At 40.5% G+C, this 27410-nt stretch overlaps 1 protein-coding gene across 4 annotated transcripts in view; it reads left to right on the top strand.

Annotated features, from left to right (window-relative positions):
• The window catches only part of MAP3K9 (mitogen-activated protein kinase kinase kinase 9), a 56717-nt gene continuing 29307 nt past the window's right edge, over nt 1-27410 (top strand). For all 4 annotated transcript variants that reach the window (XR_014852630.1, XR_014852628.1, XM_085062205.1 and 1 more), the window contains exons 1-3: nt 1-660; nt 5747-6160; nt 24520-24700. Coding sequence is in view for 2 of the 4 variants with exons in the window: in XM_085062205.1 (XP_084918331.1) it covers nt 360-660; nt 5747-6160; nt 24520-24700 (896 nt within the window). In the remaining 2 variants the exon portion in view is untranslated. The remainder of the gene's footprint in view (nt 661-5746; nt 6161-24519; nt 24701-27410) is intronic.

Here is a 27410-nt window from a genome sequence, read left to right as displayed (position 1 = left end):
GCGGCCAATGGCGGCGCGGGGGCGGAGCCCGCCCTGCCCTTCCCTCCCGCCGCCGAAGCTGCCAGAGAGTCAGGTGGCTCCGGGATGCGCGGCAGCGGCGGCGGCAGGAGGCGGAGGCGGGCGCGGAGGAGGCGGCGGATGGGGCGGATGCGGCGGCTCCTCCACGGCACGCGCTGCCCGGTCTCGCCCCTGCCCGCGCTGGGCTGAGGCGGCCCCGCGCCGGGAATCCCCGGCGGCGGCGGCGGCACCTGGTGCCGGCGGGCGTCGGGCCGCATGAACAATAGGCGGCGGTCCCGGCCCCGCCGCCCCCCGCAGAGCCCGGCTGCCGCGGGCGCCTCCCCCTATGGAGCAGCCTCGCCATGGAGCCCCTCACCGAGCTCAGCCAGGAGGGCGCGGGCGGCGGGGAGCCGCCGGGCGAAGGGCCGCTCTGGACCGCTGTCTTCGAGTACGAGGCGTGCGGCGAGGACGAGCTGAGCCTGCGGCCGGGGGATGTGGTGCAGGTGCTGTCCCGGGACTCGCACGTGTCCGGCGACGAGGGCTGGTGGACGGGCAAGATCGACCAGCGCGTCGGCATCTTCCCCAGCAACTACGTGAGCAGCGGCGTGCAGGGGGGCGGCCCGGAGCTGCGCACCCGATACCCGCCGCCCCCCGCCATACAGCGTAAGGTGGCCCGGGCCCAGGGCGCGGAGCTCGGCGCGGCCCCTCCTCAGGGAGGGAGGGAGGGAGCCAGGGGAGAGGGGAAGAGGCCCGGTCCCGCCTCCCTGTCGTGAGCTGGGGCTGGGGCTGCGAGGGGGGACGGGATCGGCGGGACTGCCGGGGCTGTGGGGGTGGCGGAGGCTCGGCCCGCCCGATGTCACGGCGGGAAGGGCTCGACCCAGTCCGCCTGGCGCGGCCTTTCCGTGGGTCCTTTTGGAAGCCGGGGCCTCCGCGGAGGGGGAGGGGAAGGCCCATCCCGGTGGCGAGCGGCCGTGGGAGGCCGCGGGCCCAGCCGGCGGCGAGGGGACCCCGCGATGGCCTTCGGCGGAGAGCGGAGGGGCTACGACGCCTCCGCCTCTCCCGCCCTGGGGATGCCCCAGGCCCCCGGTCCGTTCCCTTTCCCACCCACGGAGGTATTCCTGCTGCTCCAGTGCCTTTCTGTCTTCCAGGCTAGCGCGCCGCTCCCGGGGAGGCAGAGCCTTGCTCAGCGTGTAGTTAGCATTTCACCGACGCCGGGAGCAGTTTCCCATTGTTAAGATCTGTGTTTCCAGGGGCTGATAAATTTTCATCAAACGACGCCAGAATCCTGGCAGTTGGGCAGTGGTGGAGTCACCAGGGCTCTGGTTATTCTCCCTGTAAGAATATTCTTGAAGAAAGGTGGCTGGAAGGGAAACAGTTGTTTTTTGAAGTGTTGATTCACTGCCAATGCTTTTCCAGTATTATCTTGCTTACCAACCAAAAGCTCATTATTTCTGACTGAAAAATTCCTAAGTTGACTTGTGTTACCAGGTTCCTCTGGCCTCCTATAAATTCTGTCCTAAAATACCAGTAAATGAGTTCTGTCCATGTTCGGATATCTGAGCCTGCCTGAGGGTTGCTTGACTATGTTGTGATGCTGAAGGCATGGGAGGATTGGTTTGTTTCTGTGAATTTCAGTGCAGTTTTGAAACCTTTGTTGGAGACAGAGAATAGGGCTGTTTCATCTCATTTCATGAAAAAATGTTTCATCATTTTTTTAGTCACTATGTACAGTTGTGGAAACAGCATGGAATGACTTTCTAGATCCTGATTACCTATCACCATTGACAATTCAGGCAAGGATAATGCTTTTTTTTTTTTTTTGGAGCAGAGAAAAATCTTCAGACTAGTAGGCTTTTCTAGAAAGTAAAAGAGTGAAAAGATGCTTTGTCCTATCTGGGCCGTATCTCCAAGGAATACAACTAATAGCTTTATTCTTACTCTCTGTTCTGCTTGAAAGCATTTAGGTAAAACTCAGTAATTTGTAGCATTGCCCTTGGGCTTGTGAAGGGACTAGGTGCTGTTCCTTTTTTTCATGCTGCAGCAGTATAGGTAAGTTATTTTTCCCCCCACACACACAGCAAAAGCTGTGAACGAATGCTTATTAGGTTTTGCTTTTGAGATACTTAGAAGAAACATTCCTACAGAACTTTTTAAACTATCAGCGTCCATCCTGTTTTGAGTGTTCAAGTTCAGGCTTTGTAACAGGATTCTCCTGTCTTGCTGCCTTTTCTGTGGTTTGATAGTTCACAAGCAGTTGTGGAGCTGTACCTTCCCCCTTCGTCCTTGTGTTTCTCTTCCTGTGCCACAACAGGGCTATGCTATTTCTCTTCTGTCAAAGCATGAACCATATGTTCATGACAAAGTAGAATTTATTGCCCTCCAGTAAGTTTGTCTAATGCCTAAGGAGTATGTTGGGTTTGGTTTGTTTTTTTTTTTTTAAAGAAAAATGCAGTTTGGACAGGGGTTAAAGTTGTTTGCCATTGAATTGGATTTTCAAGTTGAATATTAGAAATGCTTTGTAAGGATCACTACTGACTGTTAGAGCTGATGATGTTAGTTTGATAGCTGTTCGGAACAGGAGTAACAATCTACTGTTTAGTATTTTACTGTCCAGTAAGTCCAGTTTTGCAGGAGTGATGCAAAGTGTCATTTTGGACATGCACTTCTGCAGAGAAGCTGTTTCCATTTGTTTTCCTAAAGTTTATCTTCATGTGTAATGAAAGTTTGGGAGTACAAGTCATAAAGAACCTGCTTCTACTGAGAGCTGTACTAGTTTAGCTGGTAATGTTAACCATCCACGTGGTGTGCTTGAATCTTTCCTCGGTGAGGGTACCATGAATGATAAAAGCAGCCTGTAGAGGCTGTCAGCAGTGGGCCAACTTGAAGGACTCTCATCTGCACTATGGGCTCTTACACACTTCAGGCTGAATTAAATAGCTTAATCATGTGGTCTGATAAGTGCAGATTAAACAGCACCTACTTTACAGTTGTCAACATGGCCACTCATTCATGGTGTATAGGCTCTGTAATTCCTTATCAGTCCCCAGTGGAATGATAGCACTCCAGTTCTTAAATTCTCTACAGTCCAGTACAGCACATCTGCCAAATTACACGGGAGTTTGCAGATGGGGTTAGTGTGTTTAAAAATGTGAAGAAGTATTTTGTGCCCTAATGTAGCTGTGTAACTCAGACTGTGAAAACGACTATTAATTCAGCACAAAATATCTTTTAAAAACCCCAAGCAAAACATTTTTTAAAAATGAGGGTTTATTTCTGAAGAAGTTACCCATGAGGGTGAGCTGGTCAGTTTGCCTTATGGAAACATACATTTCTGAACTAAGGTCGTACTTCCAGATAAAAGAACATTCAATGTCACACATTAAATTTCATCCGGAAGCTGAAGTCTCTCGGTTTTACATCCCACCCCTATTACTTTGTGCCTCCAGCAGGAATGTGCTTTTTCTGATGGAAAATGGGTGGCGGCACACGAAGTGTTCTACTTTCCAGCCCTTCGGTTTCCTTTGCCCGTCTCGTTCTCCTGCCTGCCACCTTCCTGTCGCGTTTCACCGCAGCACTGGGGGTGTGGGGGGAGCCGGGGCGCTGCCCGCGGGGCTGTCCTGTTCTGTCGCGTCGCTCTCGCCGTCATCGCTGCTGCTGGAGCTGTCCTTTCAGCACCTGCGGGCCAGCGGGCCGGCTCGCTCAGCGCCTCCTTGATGTCCTCTCAAGGCGTGAAATGCCCGAGCACAACACCCGCAGTGAGCAGCACCGGAGCGCTGTGTGTCCGGAGTTGGCGGGGCGGGCAGTCGCCCTGGTGGTGTGGCTTGCGTGTTTGTTCATTTTCAGTCTTTTAACTGACCTTGTCCCTAGGAGTAGGTTAATTCAGCATCCTACCAGTGCTGAAATTCTATTGACTGAACAGATAGGACCCAACATCTGATTTCTTTAGCTCTTTTATTAGTTAGAAATACAAGAGGAACTCTTTTTTTTATTCTCAGTGACAGGGTAGTCTCACATCTGGAGTTATTGTCATTACAGTCTTGTTCTAAAATTCCAGTGTTTCTGGTCAGAATGTATTCCTTTCATATTTTCTGGTAATCTCTGTCTTGAGCATTTGAACACCACTATAGGACTGAGAACTTCTTTGCTGTGCAAATCCTTGAAGCTCAGAGTGTTACCCAAAATATGTATTCACAGCAGCAGAAGAATAAATTCTCTTTGTGTTCTGGACTGGAAGAGACCTCTTCTCCTTTTGGAAGACTTTCCTGGTCAGTTTTCTATCTTGTTTCCCATTGATCTTTTATTCATGTAACACTAAGAAAAGCAGGACAGGCATACTTATTAAACTAACTCATCCATTTGACTAGCTTATAAAAGTAAGCCAACTTCTACAAGTCATGTTCAGGTAAGGTAGAGCTCAGACAAAAAAGCCCCAAAGCCTGTGGCTGTGGACAGAAGAGTTTGTATTAACCCCATACAGTTTTGTGACAAAGTCTTGTACTATAGGCATATACTTAGGAAAGACATTTGATTGGAATAAGAAAACTAGTTGACTTAAGTGAGATCTAACCTGCTCCCTTACAAACCTGATCTCCTTTTTACTAGACAAAGTAGGGGAGCCATGCCAGATTTGGCATTTCAATTACAGGAAAGTATTAAAAATCTTGGTGACTTCCTATTTAAATCTTGCATTATGGTATTCTTTCTTTAAAACTTTAAAAAATTTGATTGACTGTAATTGGTAACCACCCAAATATCAGACAGAGTATCATCAGTGGTAGCCTATCACTGCTGGAAATTAAGCTGTGCCAACATGTTTTCATTGGTCAGTATGTGGGATTTTCATTCTGCATTAGTCAGTGTTAGATGGGTTCTTTTGGCCACCCATATAAACTGTGTTTAGTGTACAGTTGTACAGGATACATCTTCTCATTGCTTTTGCTCCAGGTGCAATTTGTGTGCTGAATTGAGGCATCTGCACTTGTAGATTTTTTCCTATACTATGCCAATTAGCTACCAGTCACTGTGTCAGCCTATTAAGTGTAGCTGTGAAGGTGTGGGAATAGGAAGTTGCTGTAACAAAAATGCAGCATGCATTAAATAAAAAATGCTTATTTCTTGCTTTGCACCCTCAGTATGTGGTTTGATCTGTTTGTCACACTGTTGTCGGTAACATCAGAACTGGTTAACAGATCTCTTGTGGGGAGCAAATCCAAAAAGCCTGGGGAGGTGGGGAAGAATAAGTGTGATTTGGGAAGGACTGAAAGATTGTGGTTACAGTTCAACAAGAGATATTCAAATAAGGGACAAATGGAGAAGTAGATGCATTTTGTGTTGAGTTTTAGCTATTTCACATTAAACACTGTATTGTGAACACAGTGAAGTTGGTGAGTGTGTTTTTCTTTTTTGGAATCTTGTACTGTCAGTGAGAGTTTATCCTTAAGGCAGGTAGGGGCAGGGGCATCAGTGTTAGAAGGCTTTAAGTGTGGTAAGAGAAGGCTCTTTTATTGCTTTACCGTTTACAGTGAGTACTTCATACAGGTTTTATGACACTGCAAGATCTGTTTTACCATACTGATTGGCACTAAAAGGTTGTCAGAAAGGCCTGCTGCTTTCCTTTGTATTGTTTTGGAGTGAAAATTGATGCCTCTTCCAAGTGTAAGGGTGAGGTTGGCCAACATGGACTTTCAGCTGATGTATAGGCTGTATAGTTGCTAAATGCTTACATCTTTTCTTTTTCCTCTTTCCCTAGTTCTGGAGATCGACTTCTCAGAGCTTGTTCTGGAAGAAATCATTGGCATAGGGGGCTTTGGAAAAGTGTATCGAGCTCTATGGGTAGGAGATGAGGTTGCTGTCAAGGCAGCTCGCTATGACCCTGATGAGGACATCAGCCAGACCATTGAGAATGTCCGGCAAGAGGCCAAGCTCTTTGCGATGTTAAAACATCCCAACATCATTGCTCTCAGGGGTGTGTGTTTGAAGGAACCCAATCTTTGCCTGATCATGGAGTTTGCCCGCGGAGGATCACTTAATAGGGTGTTGTCTGGTAAAAGGATACCTCCTGACATACTGGTGAACTGGGCAGTGCAGATTGCCAGGGGAATGAACTACCTGCATGAGGAAGCAATTGTTCCCATAATTCACCGTGACCTCAAGTCCAGCAACAGTAAGTGCTACACAGTGAATGGTCAGGGTGCTGGGATATGTTTTTGGGAAAAAATCATGCAAAGAAAAGAGGGGAGTAATGTTACCTTAGTGATCCTTTCTTGTGAACCACTGTATCCTCTAACTCAATCCCAGAAGGGTTTATTTTTATACAGTATGGTGCTACAGATCACAGGAAACATGTAAATGCTTTCAGCTCTGTAGAAGCAACTTGAATGATTGGATGAAAAAGCAACTGTAAATGAAGCATGCTTTCTAGTAGATCATATTCTTGTAGTGTCTAGGTTTTATTGGCATTTCAGCAAACTTCTCTATGTTATAAAGCCTTATTGAACTTAAAATGTGTATTATTCTTCCACTCTTTGGAAGGATAAATGCTTCTTTGTAAATATAAGTGCTCCTATGCTTTCATTTTACTTGCTAGATTTTGCTGTATAGATAAGATGCAAGCCTGTTTTCCTTATGGGAGACTTAAATCAGCTGAATTGGATCTTCTCTTTATCCATCATAGAGCTGGTGTTGACAGAAACATTAACTCGTGCAAATAAAATATCCTTGTATACCCAGGACTTCAGCTGACGTTTGTGGTGCTTTACATGATACAGCTCACCCATTAGAGAGCATGGGGACTGAACTTTGGTAGTTAGGATTGTGGAAATCGTGGTGATTGCAGCTCCTCTGTAATACTGACAGCATTACTGTCTGTTGCTTGGGTGTTCTTCCTGTAGTGTGTCTCTTTTCACAAACTTTAAACTTCTCCAAGTCCAATGTACACAAACAACATTATTTATGGGTGTGGGAGCAAAGTGCCGCAGTGGTTTAAAGATCATAATCTCCTTTCCTGATGCCTGTAGCCGCTGTTCAGCCTTTCTCTCTGCTTGTCTGTGCCTAGATGGCAAGAGCAAATACAGGCCTGCATGTTGGCTGTGGTGGTTTAGATTGGTGTGTTAGCCCATTGTCATTTATGGCTTGAGTTAATAAGAAGCTCTATGAACTGAGTGACTGGGATGCAGGCATATGTTCTCTTTTGCTTTGACGGCAGGGACATTAGCAAAGAGGTCTGACAGATGGGAATTTTAATATCTTAAATAGATTCACTAGAGCTAGTATTAACCATTGCAATGCTGTAAATTTCCAGGCCTTGCAGTATCTTCCTATGTTTTTTTGGCCTTAAATGTTGTGGCAGTGAATTTACTTAGTTGGCTGTGAAACAGTAAAGAATGTATTATTAGTTCTTGTTAGTGAGTTTGCAAATAGGAACTACAAGAGTTTTCAAATTAGTTTCTACAGTATTAGTCTTCTGGTAATGAAGTTTTGCCTTTTGTTAGAGTAAAGCAATCTTAATGTTGATAAAGATTTCCTGATATTTAAACCCTTCTCTTACAGATGGCAATATATATGGGCATGTTGATAAATGCTGTAAAATTAAGGAATTATTTGCTTAGTTAATGGATGACTGGCTGCACCTGTGAATAAGAAGTAATTGCCTTTCAGTGTTGTCTTTCCTCCTTACCTAAGAAAATACTTAGTTATTTTGCTAACAGGCCATTAGGACTTTCTTGATAGGTGCTAGTTGAATGAAGTTTAGAATTAAAGTTATTTCTAAGATGAAGTGTTAGCTTCTGGTATTTCACTGTTTTATTTAGACCAGAGACCGCTTAGTTGTAAAAGAGAAAAGCATCAACAAGAGAACCAGCCCAACTAGAGGGACACCAGTGCACAATGTTACCAACCAAATAGATATGGATGCTAGAAAACATCTGGACTGTCAGCAGCGACAGTGAATGTCTCTTGTTACAATGAATCAGCTGAGTGTAACTGTGCTACACTGTAAATAGCCAGTGAGAAGTTGCTACATGCATTACTGTAATTTCCCTCATTTGGGAGGAAGCAATAGTAAAGAAAGAGGAAGAATGAGGGGAAATGCCTAGGAAAGGATTCAGAGATGTTCTGTGTATGAAGGGGAAAGGTAGAGAAGGGGAAAGTGGTTGTGACCAAGATAGCATCATATCTAGTGGAGAAAGGATGGGTATAGGAAAATTCTATCCCAGCTGAGGCTGGAACAAGCAGTATTATATTTGGCAAACCAAACAAATGTAGGAGCTGGTGCTGGAGGGAAGGACTTGACATATTTTAAGGAAAAATTATTGGTTTGTTTCTCTCTTTTGAAATCAGATAAGTTAGTAACCCTGGGTATGGGCTCGACATACTACAACAGCTGTTTATTAAACAAAATGGAGTTCTTCATTTTGTGCTGTGTGGTTGAAGAGACATTTAAAAAATATATGGTATTTTAAACATTTGAAATATATGTTCTTTTCTGGGTGTATCTATAGAGCAAGCATCATAAGTATTAGATTATGACAATGGTGGAGCATTTCTGTGGGGATAGGGGATTGTAGGATAAACAACTTTGGACTGCCTAAGTCATGTCTTTCTTGATTACTCTGTCACTGCTGAAATCTCTCTTCTATTATATGTAATAAGTATATTATTGCACCCTGATAAATATATAGTTTGCATTTTGTCTGGTTATCTGATGTACTTCGTTTTCTCAATTACTGTGGATAATGGAGAGCAGGTTATCTCGTCTGGTTTGTGCCTGTAGAATTACAAGGTTGTAGCACTTTCTTTGCATGAGTTACCACCCACCAGGTGACAGGCAGTAATATGTCTGTGGTGAAGGAAGAGCTTCTGTTTGCAAGAACTTTGAAAGGATTCTTGCAGATGCATTTTTTTACATGTACTAAACATGTCCAAGTGCTGTAGAGCTGTCATGGGAGCATCAGCTGTGTTGATCTACTGATTGGTACTGCCTACATTGAGAAGATTTTGATTCTCTTACATTTCATCTTGCTTTCAAGCACCAGCTGGGATGTTCACTGTGCATCTGAAGCTGCAGGATGAGTTAGGGAGTTAGGGAACAAGATGGGGGAATGGGAAAGAACAGAGTTGCATTATTTAAAATAAATTTTTCTACTAGAATAGAAGAAAATCAGAGAATGCCTTGTTGTTACATGTCTGCTTATATTTAGGCAGACACAGAATGAATAAGGACAGTACTTCATGATGAGTCTTTTGAGCAGGTCACATTACATTTTGAACATGTCAAGTGGGCACCCTAATACAAGTCTGAGGAATTACCCCATTATACGTGTATAAGGATTTGGAAAAAAGATCAATTTTGATTTAACCTATTGCAGCTTTGTGGACTCAGTATATACCAAAACAATGCTCAGAATACTTGTCAATATTACTGGTAGTGTAATAAAGAACAAAGGGTTTTGATTGCTTTGGGAGGTAAGTTCAGTTCATCTCAACTGAACTTCAGACGATTATTTGAAGATTCCAGGTGTCTCTTTCTTGAGATGCTCCTTGTCAAAAATCACTGCAAATCAATTGTCTGTTGTCCATATTTTTTGGTTAAAAGAAAGAAGTTTTTTCATTCTATAGTTTTTCTTAATTTTTTTCTTCTCTTCATTTTCATAACTTTACATTTGATGCTAATACGTTTAGAGTGTAGGAAAAGTGCTCTGTACATTTCGTACCATGTTTGAGGAAGATTTATTGTAAAACTTGGAGGTTCTGAGGACTGCCTGTTTCATTGCTTTGGGGATGCAATCAAGAAGTGAGTACAGAAAGGTCTTTACAGAATAAACTGCACACCCCTGTGATTTAGTTCTAGAGATCCTGAAATTATTTTGTTGAGTGTGAGTTCAGCTAGCAGTAAGTCTGGTAGACAATTGTTCCAGTGGTATTACCAACTCATATGTCAGTCATATAACTGCACGAGAGAAAGCAGTTAACTTAGGAAAGCTATTTGGTTCTGCTGTGTGAGGAGATAAGTATTTCTGTTTTTATTTTGGGCATTTGATTTAAGGGATTCAATTTATTCTGTAAGAAAATTAATCTTATTAATCTGACAGAATCCTCACTGGTTGCTGCTGCTTCTCTTCATCTGCTGATATTTCCAGCCTTTGCTTCTTCAACTGCACGTTGGTGAGCCATTGAGCATGTGTTACAGAATTGTTTGTAGACCTTTCCCAATGTGAAAGCACCTAAATAATCTAAATGCTGAGCTATAGGAAAAAAAAAAAAACCAACTAGAAATGCCTACTGAAGTAGATATCACTGCACTGACAACAGCTCAAAAGAGTTTCCCTTTCTTGTCTCTCTCATCTGTGATTCAAGTCTCATTTCTGGCCAGAGACAAGTGCCTGGCATATAATGCTTAAGATCAAACAGGGACAGTCTTGTTGGTTTTAGTGAAATATTGTAAATAATGAAGCTGATCCTGTTTGTTTCTGTTGGTCTGTCAATGCTAGATATGACAGCATTGCTATAGTAATAAAATAGTTAACTAATACTGCACAGAACTAGCAAAAGCGTATTTGCTCTTTTTATTGACAGTCTCAGCAAAACATGTTTGCTATTTGTGCTACATTGAAAGATTTTGCTGAGGGTGTTCATGCCAGTTAGCAAAGTGCTTTTTAAAAGTCACCATGGTTGTGTTCCATAAAGTGGCACAGAAGCTTAGCAGCAAAGTGACATTGCCAAGGTCAAAGAAGAAAGGATAGGGGTCAAAATAAACTGCAGCAGTTCTGATTCAGGCAAGTCAGTAGTTCTTCCCTTCTAGTTGTTTAAAGTCTTCACCTCTCCTGCTTTTTGGACCAGGAACATAAGCTTGTGGTGTCCTGAGATTCAAAGGTCTAGCTTTCCGAAAGAATTCCAAACTCTGCTATAGCTTTGCTTATTTAATGTAGTGAAGTCTAAGTTCATAAAGATGCCAGTAGAGCTGACTTTCCACATGGTCTATGGATAGTTGCTCTTAGGACTTGCAATATTCCTTGTATTTTTTTATTTCAATCCAGTCATAGCTGATACTCTTCTGGTGGTCTTTCCAGAGAAGAAGTACTTGTAATCGTTTTCCTCTGCCTGGCAGAGGTGTAAAGGAGAGCTCTTGCAGAGACTGCTGAACGGATGTTGACAGAGCACTTTGGAGGTCTGCGCTATTATTATTGCTGCCTCTGGTACTCCAGTGTAATTTGCTGACTAACTCTCCAGTGTTGTACCTTCTATCAGAATGGATTTTCTTTGTCAGTGCAATTAGATGACTGTGAGTAATGCTTTGTGTAAAATATAGTGAAGCTATTTTAATGATATCTGAATGCTTTTTACTGGGTGAATAATTGATCCGGACTCAGTTAGGTAGTACCCTGCCCTGTAAGAGGAGAGTGATAAAAAGATGACTTTTTTGGGGGGAGAGTGGTGGTGTGCAAGGCAACAGCTGGGAGATCAATTTTCAGGGAGCAAAAATCAGTAAAACTCTTTTTTTTTTTTTTCTTTTTTTTTTTTTTCTTTTTTTCTTCTAAGCTTAAAAACTGTGTAGAGTAGAAATCAGGCCGTTCAAACAGCCTGAATATACTTCTAAGGCTGATGAAAGATGACTTTTCTGCCCTTATCAGTTCCATCAACAAGCTATAAGGTATTGCTAACGGTGCATAATTCCTAGTTCTGATTGCTCTGCTTATATTTCTCTCTGTCCCCAGAGTATCATCATTTGTGCTGATATTCTGGTCACTGGTATTGTAGTTAAAAAAAATTTCCAAATACCTATAATTTGTTGCATGTGGTAATATGATGAGGAAATTCATACCATTAATCCTATGCATTTTCATTGAAAATAATGAAAAAAAAAAGTAGGGTTTTTTTTACTGTTAGTGCATAAGATGTAAATTTTGCCCGAAAGTGTTGTGAATTTTTAAGATGTTGAGATACTGGGAATTCACAGAAGTAGGGTGACAGTTTGTATATTGTGCTTTGGTACTTCGTTTGGTTTTTTCTTCCTTAGCTGTTGTAAATTAGTGTGGCTATTTTCTTCTCAGAGAGGTTTGATAGATGCTTTCATGTTGCAGTCTTATTTTCATGTCTTAGTAGATTTCTGAGAATTCCAAAATTAAATATGTCTTCTGTAAATGGTTTAAGTTGAATATGGATTGATATCTTCACTGTTAATTGCAAGTCAAAAATAGAAAGTCTTTTATAAATTACTACTTTATGAAGTAAGTTTGATGTCCACAAGAACACTTTGGTATCCTCCTGCCCACACTAAGCAGTAAAAAGACAACTTCACAGATGGAATCTGTTACCTTCATAGACAAGTGCATAAAGAGTACCTCTTGTTTTTAAGAAATGAAATTATGTCTCTTAGTTTTGAAAACCTAGCTAATATCCTTTTAGAGTAATTGTGCAACTGTATACATTTTTTTTCAGGATTTTCTCTGCTCCTAAGAAAAACTAGCTTAGAGTTGTGGCGTTAGGCACTTTATTCAGATTGTGCGTATGGAAGCAAAGAACAGACCTAAGCACTGTCATGCAGCAGGTGTCTGTAGGCATCCCCTGAATTCACCATCTGACCATCTGTGACAGAGCTGGGAAAGATCTGTGTTCCTCTGAAATTTCTAAAGGAGCCAGTCAAGAGCGAGAACAGCCTTGTGGTATTTCTGGGAAGCTAGAATAATTTTTTGGCCTCCACTTTTTTTTGGTGTTCCTTCCACATCAGTTAACTTAATTTGAATTTTGACTGACTTCTGACAGTAGCTTCACTTTTGCTTTTCTTATCAAACAATTTCAGAATTTCAACATATCTGAAACAAACTCACACTTGAAGCATCATACATTAAACGCAGTCTTGCTCTTTGAAGTAATGATTCATCACCCAAGATGATTCTTTAATTTTAAGCAATATCTCAGTTTGAAGCCTCTGTATATTTCCTTATGATAGGACAAGGGAGACCTTAAGCTGTTTGAAAGAATATGGGGTATAGCACATGGTTTTAAGTAGCTGCTTTTTTGTACGTGTTTGCTTTCTGATTCTAGGATAGTTTGTTATGTTGGTGTGACTTTGATTGCCAAAAGGTTGCCAGAGTTGACTGGTATGTCTGCTAATTGTTTAATTGTCCAACTACTAATGGAAAGTGTTCCTCAGACCCTAGCTTTTTGCAGCTATGAAAAAGAAATAGTAACAGAACCTCATGTACTAAGAAGGGAAACTATTCCAACTCGTAGCAATGTAGAATTATGTTGTTTGGCTTCATCACTGTTTCTTAAGATCAGAAAGAAGAGCTGTTGCCCACAGAAGAGTAAATTTTTGTGTCCCAGCCTGTATAATAGTCGTTATGGTAGTAATGTGCATGGTGCAGCATCGCTTAGGGTCCTCTTGTGAGGAAAGTAGCCAGAGGACATGCAGCCTTCCTCTGAACAGTTTGTATTACTGCCACACACAGCCCTTCCACTTCGCTTTCTAGAAGCATTGTTGTATTGCTCACACATTTATTATAACACCATTTTTTATTAAGAACAAAAATACCCTCCCAAAATAACAAGCGTTATCTAGTGCACATGCAGATTCCAAATTGTCTCTGAAATTCTGTATTTCTGTATTTTGTGCTTTGAATACTGTATGTCTTGTGTCTGGGATGATTTTTACAGCTACAAGCCAAGCTCCTAGTTTTTTCTACGTCCAGCTCTGATGCTTTGTTGAATAGGCTCCTGGAATTTGCTTTGGCTGTTGAGAAATACTAAGATCTGCTGTTTGTATTACAACTGGAAACATCTAGAATGCACGCATGGCTTCCACCTTGCCTAAGTATAGACTTATTGTTGAAATGTGTAGCAAATTATAGTCAGTGTGCCAGCAGCTCCATTTGCTAGTAACAGATAAATATTTTTACCACTAAGATTTTTTGTTTATTGCAACAATCGCTGTGCTTAAATTGGGGATTCCTGGGAGGTTCCTGGTATACTATAAAGAAATGCTAGTATGGATAATTGCTGTTAGGATGGTGTACCCATAAGGGTGGTGGGATGTATGTGAATCAGGCTGTGTGGTCCACCTACCACAAAAATATTGCATTTCCTGTTGGTTCTCCTTTATGAGTGTGGGCCTATAGAAAGATGTTAGAGAAAACAGTCATTATTTGCTTTTGACTTTCCATTGTTCAAGGATCCTGATAGTAAGAAAAATCCCATATCTTTGATTGAAAGAACTCGATAGGCCTAATTCTGCTTGTTGAAGTGTTGTCAGTCTTGCCCTGGATTTATTGATTTGCTTTTTCTTGTTTGATGTAATCAGTCACATAATGTGTGGTTTTGATTTGGTTACGGTCATCTGGTTACCAGGGAATATTCCTAATGCTTCATCAGGTTTCTGTGTAGTCAGAATCTTTGATCACAGGGTAAGCTGGGTCAAAAAAACCTGACAGAAATGTAGCACATCAAAAAATGAACAGCTTTTTGATAGCTCTATTGCATGAGCTGTTATCTTATGTGGACTTTCATGTGCAACAGTGCAGGAATTCCCTCTTTCTGAGCAGCTGGCAACTTGTTCTGTTCACCTTAGGGTCAAACTCTGGAGTATTCAAGAATCCCTGAACTTCACTGTTGTCAGCTGTAGCTTGGTGTTGATCATGCATCTAACAGCCTTTTAACATTTGTTCTGATGAATGAAAATGCACCTCTCTACCTTTTTAAAGTTTTTTAACATTAAATCTGATTTTCAAAACCTCACAAAACACCCCAGCTTCTGGTGTGGGTTGTGCTGTTGCCTGTGAAGTTTTTATGTCTTTCTTACATTCTAGATTTTGGAATATCAGCTTCTTCCATGAATGAATTGGTGTGGTATTATTTACTGTTTCATAGAGATGTCTTAAGTGAAATCAAAACAAAACAGTTCTGCACTACCTTTTTCCATCATGAATTTCAAGTTTATATTTGCTTGGAAACAGCTCCCAGTGAGCCCGCATTATTATTAAATTTATTTTCAGACAGTTTATGCAGTGACAAATGATGTCATTCATGTGGTTTTAGTTTCCCTTTCCTTTTTTTTGCTGTTTTCTAATACAGTTCTTGATTTGTTGCAAGCTTTCAAACTGATACAGTTTGGCAATGCCAAACTGAGTACTGATGTAATTATATTTTTTCCTTGGAGCATTTAACTGATTATCAAGAGAACGATAATCCATGCCTGAGCTGAAGGTTGTTCCAATGTCAGCAGTATGGTAGGGTTTAGTCTGAAACCAGAGGTTTTTCCCCTGAAATTCACTTGAGCATTCTCCAGGCACATTCAAAGTGTTTTGTAGAGATCACTAAAGCGATAAGACTTTATTCAGCCTGGCTAGGTGAAAGGATCGATTCTAAATATACCAGGGCTTTGGAGGCCTTTCCTCTCCCCTCCCCCATTGTGCATTAGCTCTTTAGAGTTACAGTACTGCATGGCTTAAAATCCAAGAACTGCCGTGCTGTCACATCCATCACCTCCTCTAGGTTGATAGAAGAGGACAGTCATGCAGCTTTGTGGATTTGCTGAACCCTGACTCCTATCTAGTAATTAAGAAGGTATTGGTTTCAAGGTATGTATATATATATTTAAATGTACTGTTGCTGAATGGTTAGTAATAGAAGAGAGAAAATACTTGCTTATTACTTGAAGCAATGTTTGTGGTTTTCGGTTTTGATTCTAAGATGTGAAATTTTGAGTGGGTCTTAAATTCTCTCCTCTTCAGGATCTTATGCAACGCTTAGCCTTCTGCCCCTCAAACAGATATTAGAATAAAGATGCAGTCCTACTGAAATGAATGGCAGAGTACCCAACAGAAGGTAGGTAAAGGCTACATGTGGAAAGCCCAGACTTATTCCATGTGCAGATCTGTTAATCACTTTAAGTACTTTGAATGCAGGATCAGGAGCAGATTGCTCATTATCTGGATACTTGTGAAGCGAAGCTGTGCCGGCTGACTGTGGAAGGTAGAGCTAAAACTGCAAATTAGATTTTGGCAAATTGCTACAATATGAGGGCTCGTTTTGGAGCGAATTTTTGAAATCCTTTCCCAAATGCTTAGTTCTGTCCTCAAGACAGAATGCCAGTGTACTGCCAATAGGACTTAATAATTAAAGAAAGGATTGCTTGGCAATCTCAGTCCCTTGTTCCCTTCGCAATAGTGCTGCTTTTTGGACTTGTTAGGCAAACTGCAGACTTAATAGCTATCTTGTGTCTCTCTGAGACAATGCAGCAGCATGAAGCAGTAAATTAAGGCTATCTTTTTATCTAATATCCAGTATTTACCACCTCCACCATCTGAGTTGACACGTATTTTGGGAAATTTTGCTTGTTTATGGGAGGAGGAAATAGGATTGGAACAATCAGAGTAAGTTCAGTGAAACCATTTTCTATGCAAGAATATTTTTGTTTCATGCACAAATACTTGTCTCCTTGAAATAAGGACTGTTCAAAAGCTACAGGGCAATGGTTAATGCTTGTATTACTATAGTACCTTCTATGTAAGAACCCTGAAGATTTCAGAATGCACTGCATTTCTTCAGAGTACAGTAGAACTTGTAATTGTTTTTTCAGATAAAAGCAAATAGAAAAAGTAGTAATTGGCCCATGCAAGAAGCAAAAGATGCTTATCTGATTTTTCTGAATTAGCCTTCATTTGAAAGAATTAATCCACATTTGCATTAATTTCACAGCCTTGCAGTAGTTGAAAGTGTTTGGTCTGGAAATAGATCTAGAAGTCAGTGAAAGGGATTTGTACAAAGTACAAATTATACCTATACTGTGCGGAGATGAGGGAAAAAATTCTGTAGGCCTGAAATTGTCTGTCCCAGTTGTGCAATTCCAGGGTCTATGTGTGTCAGGGAAGAAATTAAAATAAAGCTCCTTCAGAGTTTTCCTGGCTTGCGTAAGTACTCTGTGGTCTGAAAAGCATCCCTTAGAAAACATATATGGTTGAGTGAAAAGATTTTTTGTTCAAAACAAAGTTTCCTGTAACAGATTGGCTCAGTTCTGGATGTATTCTGTCGTGGGTGGGTGACAGAGTCTGGATCCTGGGATGTTACTCAGTCTTTTATCCTCTCTGGCAAATCTTCGACTGCAGTAAGCCTTTAGCTTTCTTGGGAAATTTGTGTTAAGCAGTCTTTGGATAAATTTGGAATTGTTTGGCAAGAGAAATATTTTCTCTTCAACTCTTGCACTTGAGACTTCTGGCAGAGAGAGGTTCTAATGGTAGTACCTCCCTACATGGGCCTGGATTGCTCTTTTATCATACCACAGAAAAGACTTGCATGAAACCCTGCTCATGTTTTGCATTTAGGAATCTTGGAGGGAAACAGCATGGGTTTTCATAAAGGGTTTACTTGGGTCTTTTGGTAAAATTCCTGTACCTGGGTTTTGATGGACTCAGTATCTGCTCTATCTCTTTACGGTACGTGAATTATCTAAATGGAAGAATTGATGGGCTGATGCTTAGTCACCATCTGACAACTTTTGGTGTTTTGCATTTTGGTAAGTAAAGCCACAGTAGGCCGTTCTGTTTTCAGGATGGAGGAAGAAATAAAATGTGTCCAGTATTCCCATCCACAGTAATAGTCTTTCACGTTCCAGCTATGACAGGGTAAGTAATTAGTTCCTTTCTTTGTAGTTTCCAGTTGGCCTTAGTGATGTTGAAAACAGTGATTGTACAGAAGTAGATGAGCAAAGGCCTGTGGGTAAGCAAATCTGGTACTAGGCTGTTGTATCTGTTGGTGCTTCGGTTGCTGTGGAATGATCTGCAGAAACATCCAACTATGTCAAAAAGGTGTGGTATTCTGGGAAAGAAAAGTCAGGCAGAGTAGTGTCATTTCATGTCAGTTTGAGTTCTCTTGACATTTTTCAGCCTTGAGGTCATAACTAGTGGTCTTTTCACCTCTCTTCAATCTTAACAAAATGAGAATAGATGTGGTGAAGCACTGGAAGTAAAGCAGAAACCTTGTTTAGAGTCCAGGTAGAAAGGGAGATTGAGGAAGAAACTTCACTGAGTCCATGAAGCTAGTTAATGATTTAAATATTAGAATTGAATGTTTCTACAGCAAATAAAATATCAAAGATAAGATTTATGCCTTGCTATTGTCACTCCCACCCATCGCTGTTGCTGCCATCTAGCTCTTGGCCTGTGTAAGCAGCTGATGTGGCCCTAAGGAGACAAAAGCACTACACACAGTAATGGGTAGTGGTTCCTGGGAATGGGTGTGAATGGGATACGTTTGCAGGGTAACTGCTTTTGCTGAAGTTTTTCCTCTTGTCATGAGGTGACTGCTTTCCACATTCCTAGTCTGTTGGATGGCAAAGCATTTGACCCACAGTACTGCTAGTGTTGGTGAAGACAAACAGAACTGCTGAAGTGCACTGACACTTACAGGTATTCAGGTATTTCCACCACCTCTGAGGTTTTCAGGCCTTCTCAACTCTGCAACATCTGGGTGCTGTGTCTGTTTGGTAGCTGGCAGCCAGGGCCTCACATGGGACATCCACCACCCCCTTTGTCTCCTGGTGCAGAAGCTCCCTTTAAGCTCAGGCTTGCTTGCAGTACCTTTATAGTCAGTTTTTCTTACATTTCTGGCAAACAAGCTTCTGATAATTTGTTCTCCCAACCTGTTTCAAGGCACCCATGTCCACCCTAGCGTGCTAGAAACACTGTTAAATGGTAATGTGTCTGAAAAATGGATGGAGCTTCAAAATATAACAATAAAATACATTAGTTAATGTTGCTTTATCACTAGTTAGTAGATTTTTTCATGGTCTGCCTAGAACTGTTTTATTTAAATAAAAGAACAATGGTTATTCTGGCACTAAAATCTGATGGTATTGTCTCTGTTGGGGAAAAGTTAAGTGGAAGTTAAGTATGAAGCCAGCAATCATCCATCAAGTTAGAATTATATCCTGGTGTACCACAGATGACAAATCCAGCTCTTTTCCTCCCCACAGTAGGTTTCTTTGTCTTCTAGCCTTCTTCCTTACGTATTTCTTTCTGTATGCGTTCAATTCTCATTATAATCTGTCCTGCTCTTACTTCTTTTTTTATTTCTCCTTCACTTAATTATTGTGACCATTTCCATCAGGCCTGATATTCATTAGCTAATAGATTTCTGTTCTTGTGTGCCAGGTCTACTGAGTAGCATCACGCACAGATAAATTACTTGGTGTGAACTGTGAGCTGGACCATACAAGAGACTGCCTTAGATTCTTTTGCTTTTTTTTCCAGGTTTTTTAACACACACACACACACATTCTCTGGACTGGGAAATGGATCCTGAAGTGGTTGATATAGCTGTTGTCATGAAGTAAAGGGAAATAGTTTGGTGGTTAACTCTTGCGGTGGTATTGCAAGGTAATCCTGCTTCCCTTGGTATCCTGATTACCAACTTCTGCCTTTTAAGTCAGGAGCTTCTTTATTTTCTTGGTGTGCTGTGTGCCAAATAAATTGGGAATACAAGAGCAGAGTAGTTGAAAGAGCTGAAGCCAGCTTCTGGTATGCCTGGCTGTTCATAATATTTTGTGCAGTAGACAGCAGCCCCTTTCCTCTACTTTGATATATAAAAGTGGGGTGTTTTTGCTGTGGAAGATCACACTGTAGTAGTTTCTTCATGAATGTTGTTCTGCTTCTGAAGTGATGAGTCAGCTTGTAGCACAAGCAAAGCAAAGGAGTATTCTGTTCAGCACTACACTATGCAGATTAACCTAATCCTTTCTCTAGTCTCAGAAACAAGAAAAAGGCAATTATGACTCTATTTTTCTGCCTTGACACTTAATTTTGAGAGTTGAGGAGCCATTTTCTACCAGTTCTTTGATGTTGCTAGTGACTGGATCAGAATATGTTAAAGCATTTATTCTTCCATACTTGCAGTTTCCCACTGCTTTGGCCCAATGGACATGAAGAATGCTGTCTGAACTGTCCAAAAGTGTATCTGAAAACTAAAATAACCACTCCAAAAGAAACAAGCAGACATCTGCCTCTTGAAAGTGTGTATGGCAACAGAATTTGTAGTACACTCTTAGTGGTTGAAATTATACAGCTCAATTATGTTGACAGTTGACTGCCTGATCTAGGGAAGGTCTTGCCAAGAGATACTAAGGCAAATTTGATTATATTCATTCCACACTGGGACATGGGGAGATGTGGAAGAGCTCTCTTGCTGGACAGAATTTCTGTGAGCTGTAACTAATTTCTTATTTTCAAATGCTTTTTTTCTGGAGGCCAAGTTCCAGGTCTTTCAGGAATAGATGAAAACATGTATGAGCACTGATGGATTATTACTCCTGTAAAGACACGTATTTGCAGTACACTTCACTGAAGGTTACTAGCAATTTTAATGTTACTTTAAGCCACCATGCTTTGCTTTGCACTTGCAAGATGCAGAGAAGGTGGTGATTTGCTATATTGTTTTCCTGCAAGAGTTGGATGCTGAAAGCTGTCTGAATGTGCTTGTAATACCTGATTTGCTTGACCAGTCCCCTTTGCACACTGCTGGTTGGCTCCTACCTGTGCTACTTAAGATCAGCTTTTAGCCTGTGCTAGAGAGGAAGAAGAGGAGTGGTAGTACATAGCAGACCTTCATCTACAATTTGGCTGGCTCTGTGCATGCATACGGGAAGAGATTTCTTGCATGGGCTCTGCTGAAATAGAAGAAGGCTGATCCACCTCTAACAAGCTGACACACATTCATGTTCCTGCTGGTTTGGGTCTCGTTCTTCCCTGGTTGCTTGCAAACTAAGTTCAATGTCTTTGCTGCCAAACAGTCTCTCTTTTGAAGGCAGGGAATGTGAAAGATTTCCTATTATATTTTCTACCTATTTTAAACCTCTCTACCACATGCAGGTCTTTTAAATTGGCAGACAAAAATGAGATGTACTGCTTTGGTATATTAGCTGTGTTTTGGTGTAAGTGCTCTATATTGTGCTTGAAATTGTTTTGTTAGTGTAGTAGGTTGACTCTGGCTGGATTCCAGGCACCCACCAAAGCCCCTCTCTCACTCCCTTCCACACGTGCATGGGGGAGAGAAAATATAACAAAGGGTTCAGGAGTTGAGATAAGAACAAGGAGAGATCACGCATCAAATACCATCATGGGCAAAATTAAACTCAAATTAGAGATATTAATTGCATTTATTAGTAAGAAAATAAGAGCAGATAATGAGAAGAGAAGACCTTAAAAAAAACACCCCTTCTCCCCTTCTTTCTGCACTGACATTGGTGCCTCCAGAGTTGTTTCTCTCACATATTCTCACTGTAGTCTTCTCTTGCCACAATTACATCTGCACAATAACTATTTTTTTAATTCTTCTTGTGAAATACGTTGTCACAAAGGTGTTACCATCACTTTTGATTGGCTCACCTTTGGCCAGCAGCACATCCATCTTGGAGCCACCAGGGTTTGGCACTGCTGGACATGGGGGAAGCTTCTGGCATCTTCCTCCCCCCACCCTTCCTGCTACCAAAACCTGACCATGCAAACTCACTGCAGTTAGGCCAGATGTTGATCCTCTGACCACTGTTAGCTCAGTCCCAAGTAATCAAATCTATTGAAAGAGGGAAAGGTACATTAACTCTGTAAGTGTAGGAAGTATGTTCTTTGTGTTTCATATGTCTGGTTTGTCTTGTCATGGACTAATAGGACAGAAGTAGTCCTTGCAGAAGAGAACTTGTACTGAGACTATTAAACAAGGTGTAATAACTGATTGTATGTAAAACTCAGAAGCAAGTGAGACCCATTGATTAGCATAAGCAAAATGCATTTGTGGTGTCCTAGCAACCTTCCATGTGTTCTCCATAAAAGAGGTTTTTTTTTTTTAAAGTAGGAAACTGAAAGGAATTAATATTTCACCTATTTACAAGTTCTTCATTGAAATTCAAGCAAACACAAGGGGGGCGAGTCAAGGTTTTTGGTTTGAAAATCTGACAGATGGGCAGGGGAGATGCCTGGCAGTTACAAGCGAGCCTGTTGATACTGAATAATACAATAAGGGTGCTGGAAAAAGATAGCATTCTTAAAATGAATTTTTTAAATTTTGGTTTGCAAGATTACTATCCCAAGCAGTTATTGCAAAGAAGTAGAAAAGGAGCCAAGGATGTAACTAAGGACTTGCAATAAATCTGTCTCTTTTGTTGTCATTCTCTGTGGTCTTTTGTCATGGTAATTTTTCTTACTACCCTGCATCTGACAAAAGAACAAGCTCTGGATACAAAAGATCTATGTGAGTACTAATTATTTTGTTAGAACTGAATACAAATCAAGGTAATTAGATTTAAATAACCTTTTACTAGGAAGGTATATCCAAAGTATGTAGCAGCTGTGATATATGGTGCTCTGTCCTGCTATTGAGCTCATTCAGACAGAATATGATCTGTGCACAATAAGTTTTTGTTCCTCATTGTGATTGTGGAAGGAAGCAAAAAAAACCCCACAAAACAAACAACCTAAAACCATACTTTCTTGGCTCAAAGTTTTACTTTAACTTTACAACATCACTGTACATCTCTGTATTACTGCATTTAAATTTAAAATTAGATTTTGTTATTCTGCCAGTTCTTTAGGCAGAATGGGTACAAGCTAGAAAAAGAAACACTGTATATTCTAGGAAGATTTTCACTTTGCAGTCAATGAGTGACTTGCTAGCAATTTCTTTTAGCACTTCATCTGCTAGAAAGAAGGAAAAAAGTTAGGCTTACTAGAAAAAGCAGCCCAAAGGAAGCTGCCTTCTGTACCTTAGTTTCTTGTGGTGGTTCTGTTTTGAAGTATTGCTCTGAAAATGCATATGCTTTTGCCAAAATTAAAAGAACAGTAACTCTAGGCCTCAATCTCTTTTCTCTGTAATTAGGAAAAAGGAAGTTTCAGTCATGTTAGAAAGAAATTTTGTAAATTAAGCGAGAACCAGGAGCTTAACCATAGGTTTAATCACAGCTTGAGTTGGCCACAAAATCATTAAAGTAGTATCTGGTGAATTCTGAAGCCTTGTAAAAGGGTAACCGATTCTTTTAAATTTTCAAAGAAGAGACAATTTATTTAACTTTATTATTAAACTAAAACCAGTGTTTTAATGTTGTAAATGTGTGTTCTTTATTATGCAGAAGGGTTCAAATAACACTTTTGGGCTTTATTTAGTGGGAAATGCCATTTTAATTTTTGGAAGGTATGATACTCCCCCCGCTCTAAAAAAAACCCAAATAGCCAAAGCTGTGTTGGCATGAGACTGGCACTTAAGTATTTTCTTTTTTTGTTGTTGTTTTTTTGTTTTGGGGTTTTTTTGTGGTTTTGTGTTTGTTTTTGGTTTGTTTTGGGTTTTTTTTGGTTGGTAGGTTTGGTTCGTTTTTTGGTTTGGGGTTTTTTTGGTTTGTTTGTTTGGTTTGGTTTTTTTGCATTGATGCATCCATAGGAAAAAAACCCATCCTCGTGTTTTCTAAAAACCTCTTGTCTCTAGTGCCTGCTAGTGTCTGTAAGGACATTAAAAACTGAGTAGCTACATAATGATGGTGTGTAACTGGCTTGATGATTTTTGATGGGAAGTCTTTGGAATAATAGTAATACAAATATCTTTTCTTTGTGGTGCTTTACAAAGTGGCTGAAAATCGTTTCAGGGTCTTATGGTTAGATTAGTTCTGGAAGTTTGGTGCCCTCATATTCTGTTGCTTTGTTACATTGGTGGTGCAACTCGTGTGGTCACTTTGCTCTAAGATACAGAAAGAGGATAATGAGAAGCTGCTAAAGCAGGGTGGATACTTGTGGGCTCTAGTTTACCCTCATACTTGGTGGTGTACCATTACAACTTTCTGGCTACAGAGGAATATGTCTTATATCACAGCATTCTTGAGTTCTGCCTCAAGGTTTTTAAAGTTTTTAAAGTTCTTGGGTATGGACTCCTTTGCCACTGAAACACGGCAGAAAAAAGTGGTTTAATAATGATGGGGGAGGGAATCTATGGGGCTGTATGTCCAATTCCAGAATTCATGTGTTATTACCTATTATAAATACAGTTTCTCAACAGTGACTTAAAAAAAATTGTGCATAGAGCTTCTACTGCTAACACATTTACATGAAGGGTATATTGAGCCTGTGTGTGTATCTGGATTTTAAAAAAAAGTCCTCTAAGCAGTTCAAGAAAAAGATGCTATTCCTGGCTTGCTGAGAGAGGATTAATTAGGAAATGTCTTCCCTTATCTGGATTTCTAGAAGTTACAGTGGTTCACTTCCTCTTAGCAGAGCATTATTATATAGAATGACACTAGGCACTACATTAAATAATGATATTATTATGTATTTGTTCTCTGGGAATTAGTACTTTGGTTAAATTTGAAGTTATTTGCTAGAGAACTGTTCAGCTGTCAGATGAAGGGATCAGCTTGAAATAACTTGTATCAGAGTATTGTGTGTTTGAATAATGGCAAGTCAGGGAAAATCTTGACATTTGGGGGATCTCCAGGAGAATTTTTTTGTATAAATACTAGCTTTACTCTGCAAACCTTTTATTCCCCCCCTCCCTTTTCTCCAGTACTGATACTCGAAAAGGTGGAAAATGGAGATCTGAGCAACAAGATGTTGAAGATCACGGATTTCGGCTTGGCCAGGGAATGGCATAAAACTACCAAAATGAGTGCAGCTGGGACCTATGCCTGGATGGCTCCTGAGGTCATCCGCTCTTCCATGTTCTCCAAAGGCAGCGATGTTTGGAGGTACTGATTTGGCATTAAGTGATTGGATACTAAGGAGTAACTAGACTTGCCAGGAAACCTCTTCTATGTGTAAGGATGAGTAATGGTGAACCAAATATTAAAATTCAGGTCTTAAGAAAACTTTATCCACCAGCTTTCCATCTGTCAGGCTTATTGTTACTGTAGAAAGTGGTGGACCAGCCACCGCATGCCTCTAAATTTCTGTTGTTCTACAAATTTGCTTTCAGATTATTTTGGGATTCATAATCCAAATCCCCTCTGCTTTATCTAAACCAAACTTTTTGTACTTATTTGGCTATTGGCTGACGTAATCAAAGGCCATCATGCAATCCGAGAAGTACTTTATTTTTTTACTGTTTTACCAACGAGATAGTTTTGAGATATTTTGTTTTGGTAGTAATCTGTCACTGATATATGTGAACACAAGCACACTGTACTTAATTGAATTCCCCATGCTGTTCAATCCAAATACTATGTTTTTGGCTTTCATAATAATTTTATTAATTATTTCACCCTTCTAGTCTTTCACGTTGGATAACAGATCTCTTATCTGGGTCCATCTGAGTATGTAATCCATAAATACAACTTGCATGTGTATGTTGTCTTTTTCATTCATGCACTGGGATTTTTTTTGAATGAGCTTATTTGGTAGGGAGGAGTATAAGGGTCAGCCCAAGAAAGCACTCGGAGAAATTGAGTTTGAATACTACTGTTAAGTGGATTAGTAAATACGGAATTCAGTAAATAGCTCTAGAACAGCAACTTTTCTGGGTGCTGGATGACTTAGAATTAGTACTGAACATCTGAAATAGAGAGAATTTTGGTTTTCCTCTGGAGAAAAAGGTGTTGAAATGTTAGGGTCTTTGTCTTCAGAGCAGTAAGATTCTGTTGCTGGCCACTAATGGTCCTGCACGAGTGAGTGCATGCTGTAAAACCTGTCAGGATAAAGAAATAGCCCAGCTGGTAGACTTGTCTGGCTGTTCTGGCACATACTCGGTGTGGGGATTTTAATTTTCCTTATCCAGTTTTGCTGAATAGATAATGTATTGCACTGTGATCAATCTGTGAACTTGTATTTTGCACACTAATAGTGTGGATAAAATCCTGACTCTGAAATGAAATGTTGTAGCCTCTGTAGTTAATCTGACACCAAGTGAGCAAGAACCAGGCTTTTATTCCAAGTGAAGTCTGGCAGAAATGAAAATCTTAAGGTTGTGCACATGATGACAGTACTGGTTTGTACACAGCTTGTCAAGCTCAAACCTCAACTTGGTCTTCTCTGAAACAGTGCCAGGAAGAGTCTTTAAAGGTAACCTGAGGGCAAGGAAGAAGGGAAAAGGGAAATAGTTTTTCTGTAATTCTAACTTTACTAATCTAGTCATGCTATGAACAGATCAGTAGATGTTCTGTACCAGTATGAATTTTAAAAAAGTTAATTTATTCAGTTGGTTGGTGATTTTCATGAATGTAGCACAAGTGCCTCTATACCTGTGCGTAAGTACCAGTTTGGTCATTGATTTAAGGAATGTGAATCAGTTCAGGACTTAAGGACTGTAAATAAATTATTTACTCATTTTTCAGAATACTTTATTTCTACTTTTAAGGTTCCTTCATCACTATCTCTTGTTGTAGTTACCAATCTTCCCTTGAAAACAGGTTGAGTTCCTCAAAATACTCTTCCTGAAACAGTCATCACCATTAAGAGAACTTATATAATGTCTCTGAATAAGCCTTTTCTTTCTGGTGGCCAAAACCTCTCTTCATAGTTAAACAAGCTGAAAAGAACATGTATGCAGAGGACAAATGCTTGGCAGTGCAATCCCTACTGGTTTGTCAGTGATTGTAAGCCCTAGATTTTACAAAAGCAGTCAGGGACTTCTGTAATAAATCCAGTCCCCACCCAAGGATGCAACCTAAAATTCTTAACAGGATAAACTTTTTTATCCTATTTGACTTGCCCCTCCTCTTGTCCAGTTCAACCACTTGGTTAGTCACTGGAGTCATGGGTTTTTTTTTTTTGCCTGACAACCTTCCAGTTAGTCTATGCAGCATCAACAGAATTGTCTTTAATATTCACAAACCCTTTTATTTCAACACCTTTTCTTTAAAGCTTATTAGAATAATACTGCTGGCCGAACTGTTACCCAGCCTTTGAACAAGAATCTTGTTCTGCTTGTGTTCTTGCTGCACAAACAGGTGAAGAAGATGCTGAAGAAGATGCATGCTAGGACTGAAATTTCCTGAGTCAGTCTTATCATGACTGGCTGCTTCATCTTTTCAAAACATGTTTCAAGCTCCATTTAAAAAGCTCCATCTGTTTACTCTAGAGTAGGGCAGGCAAAGAACTTAAAAAGAGTGAGGAATGGCCACACGTGGCATATATCACCAGGGTCTGGGCCACTGTGAAGCTCGTTCATAGTACTGATACTTAGTAAATCTTGCTAGTGAAAACTCATTGCTATGAATTTTGCTGTGCTTTACCCACAAGCACTAGCTATACAGTAGAAACCTTGTGCTTATATTGCACAGAGGACAACAAAATGACGGTTTAATTTAAATAAGTCAGTTCCGGTAAATCTATTTATGTGTTTGTGTTTGCTTTGGATTTACAGGGGTGAAGTTGAAGCATGGATATTACAGCTTATCCAGTACTGTACTGCAAGCTAGTGTTAGTAGGCATATAAATAAAATTTCTGTCATTTGACTGTTT

The sequence above is a fragment of the Lichenostomus cassidix genome, chromosome 5 (assembly GCF_008360975.1).
Source record: "Lichenostomus cassidix isolate B80296 chromosome 5, HeHo_3.0, whole genome shotgun sequence".
Taxonomy (NCBI): Eukaryota; Metazoa; Chordata; class Aves; order Passeriformes; family Meliphagidae; genus Lichenostomus; species Lichenostomus cassidix.
The sequence above is the reverse complement of the archived record's forward strand: the minus strand, read 5'-3'. Positions and strand labels throughout refer to the sequence as shown.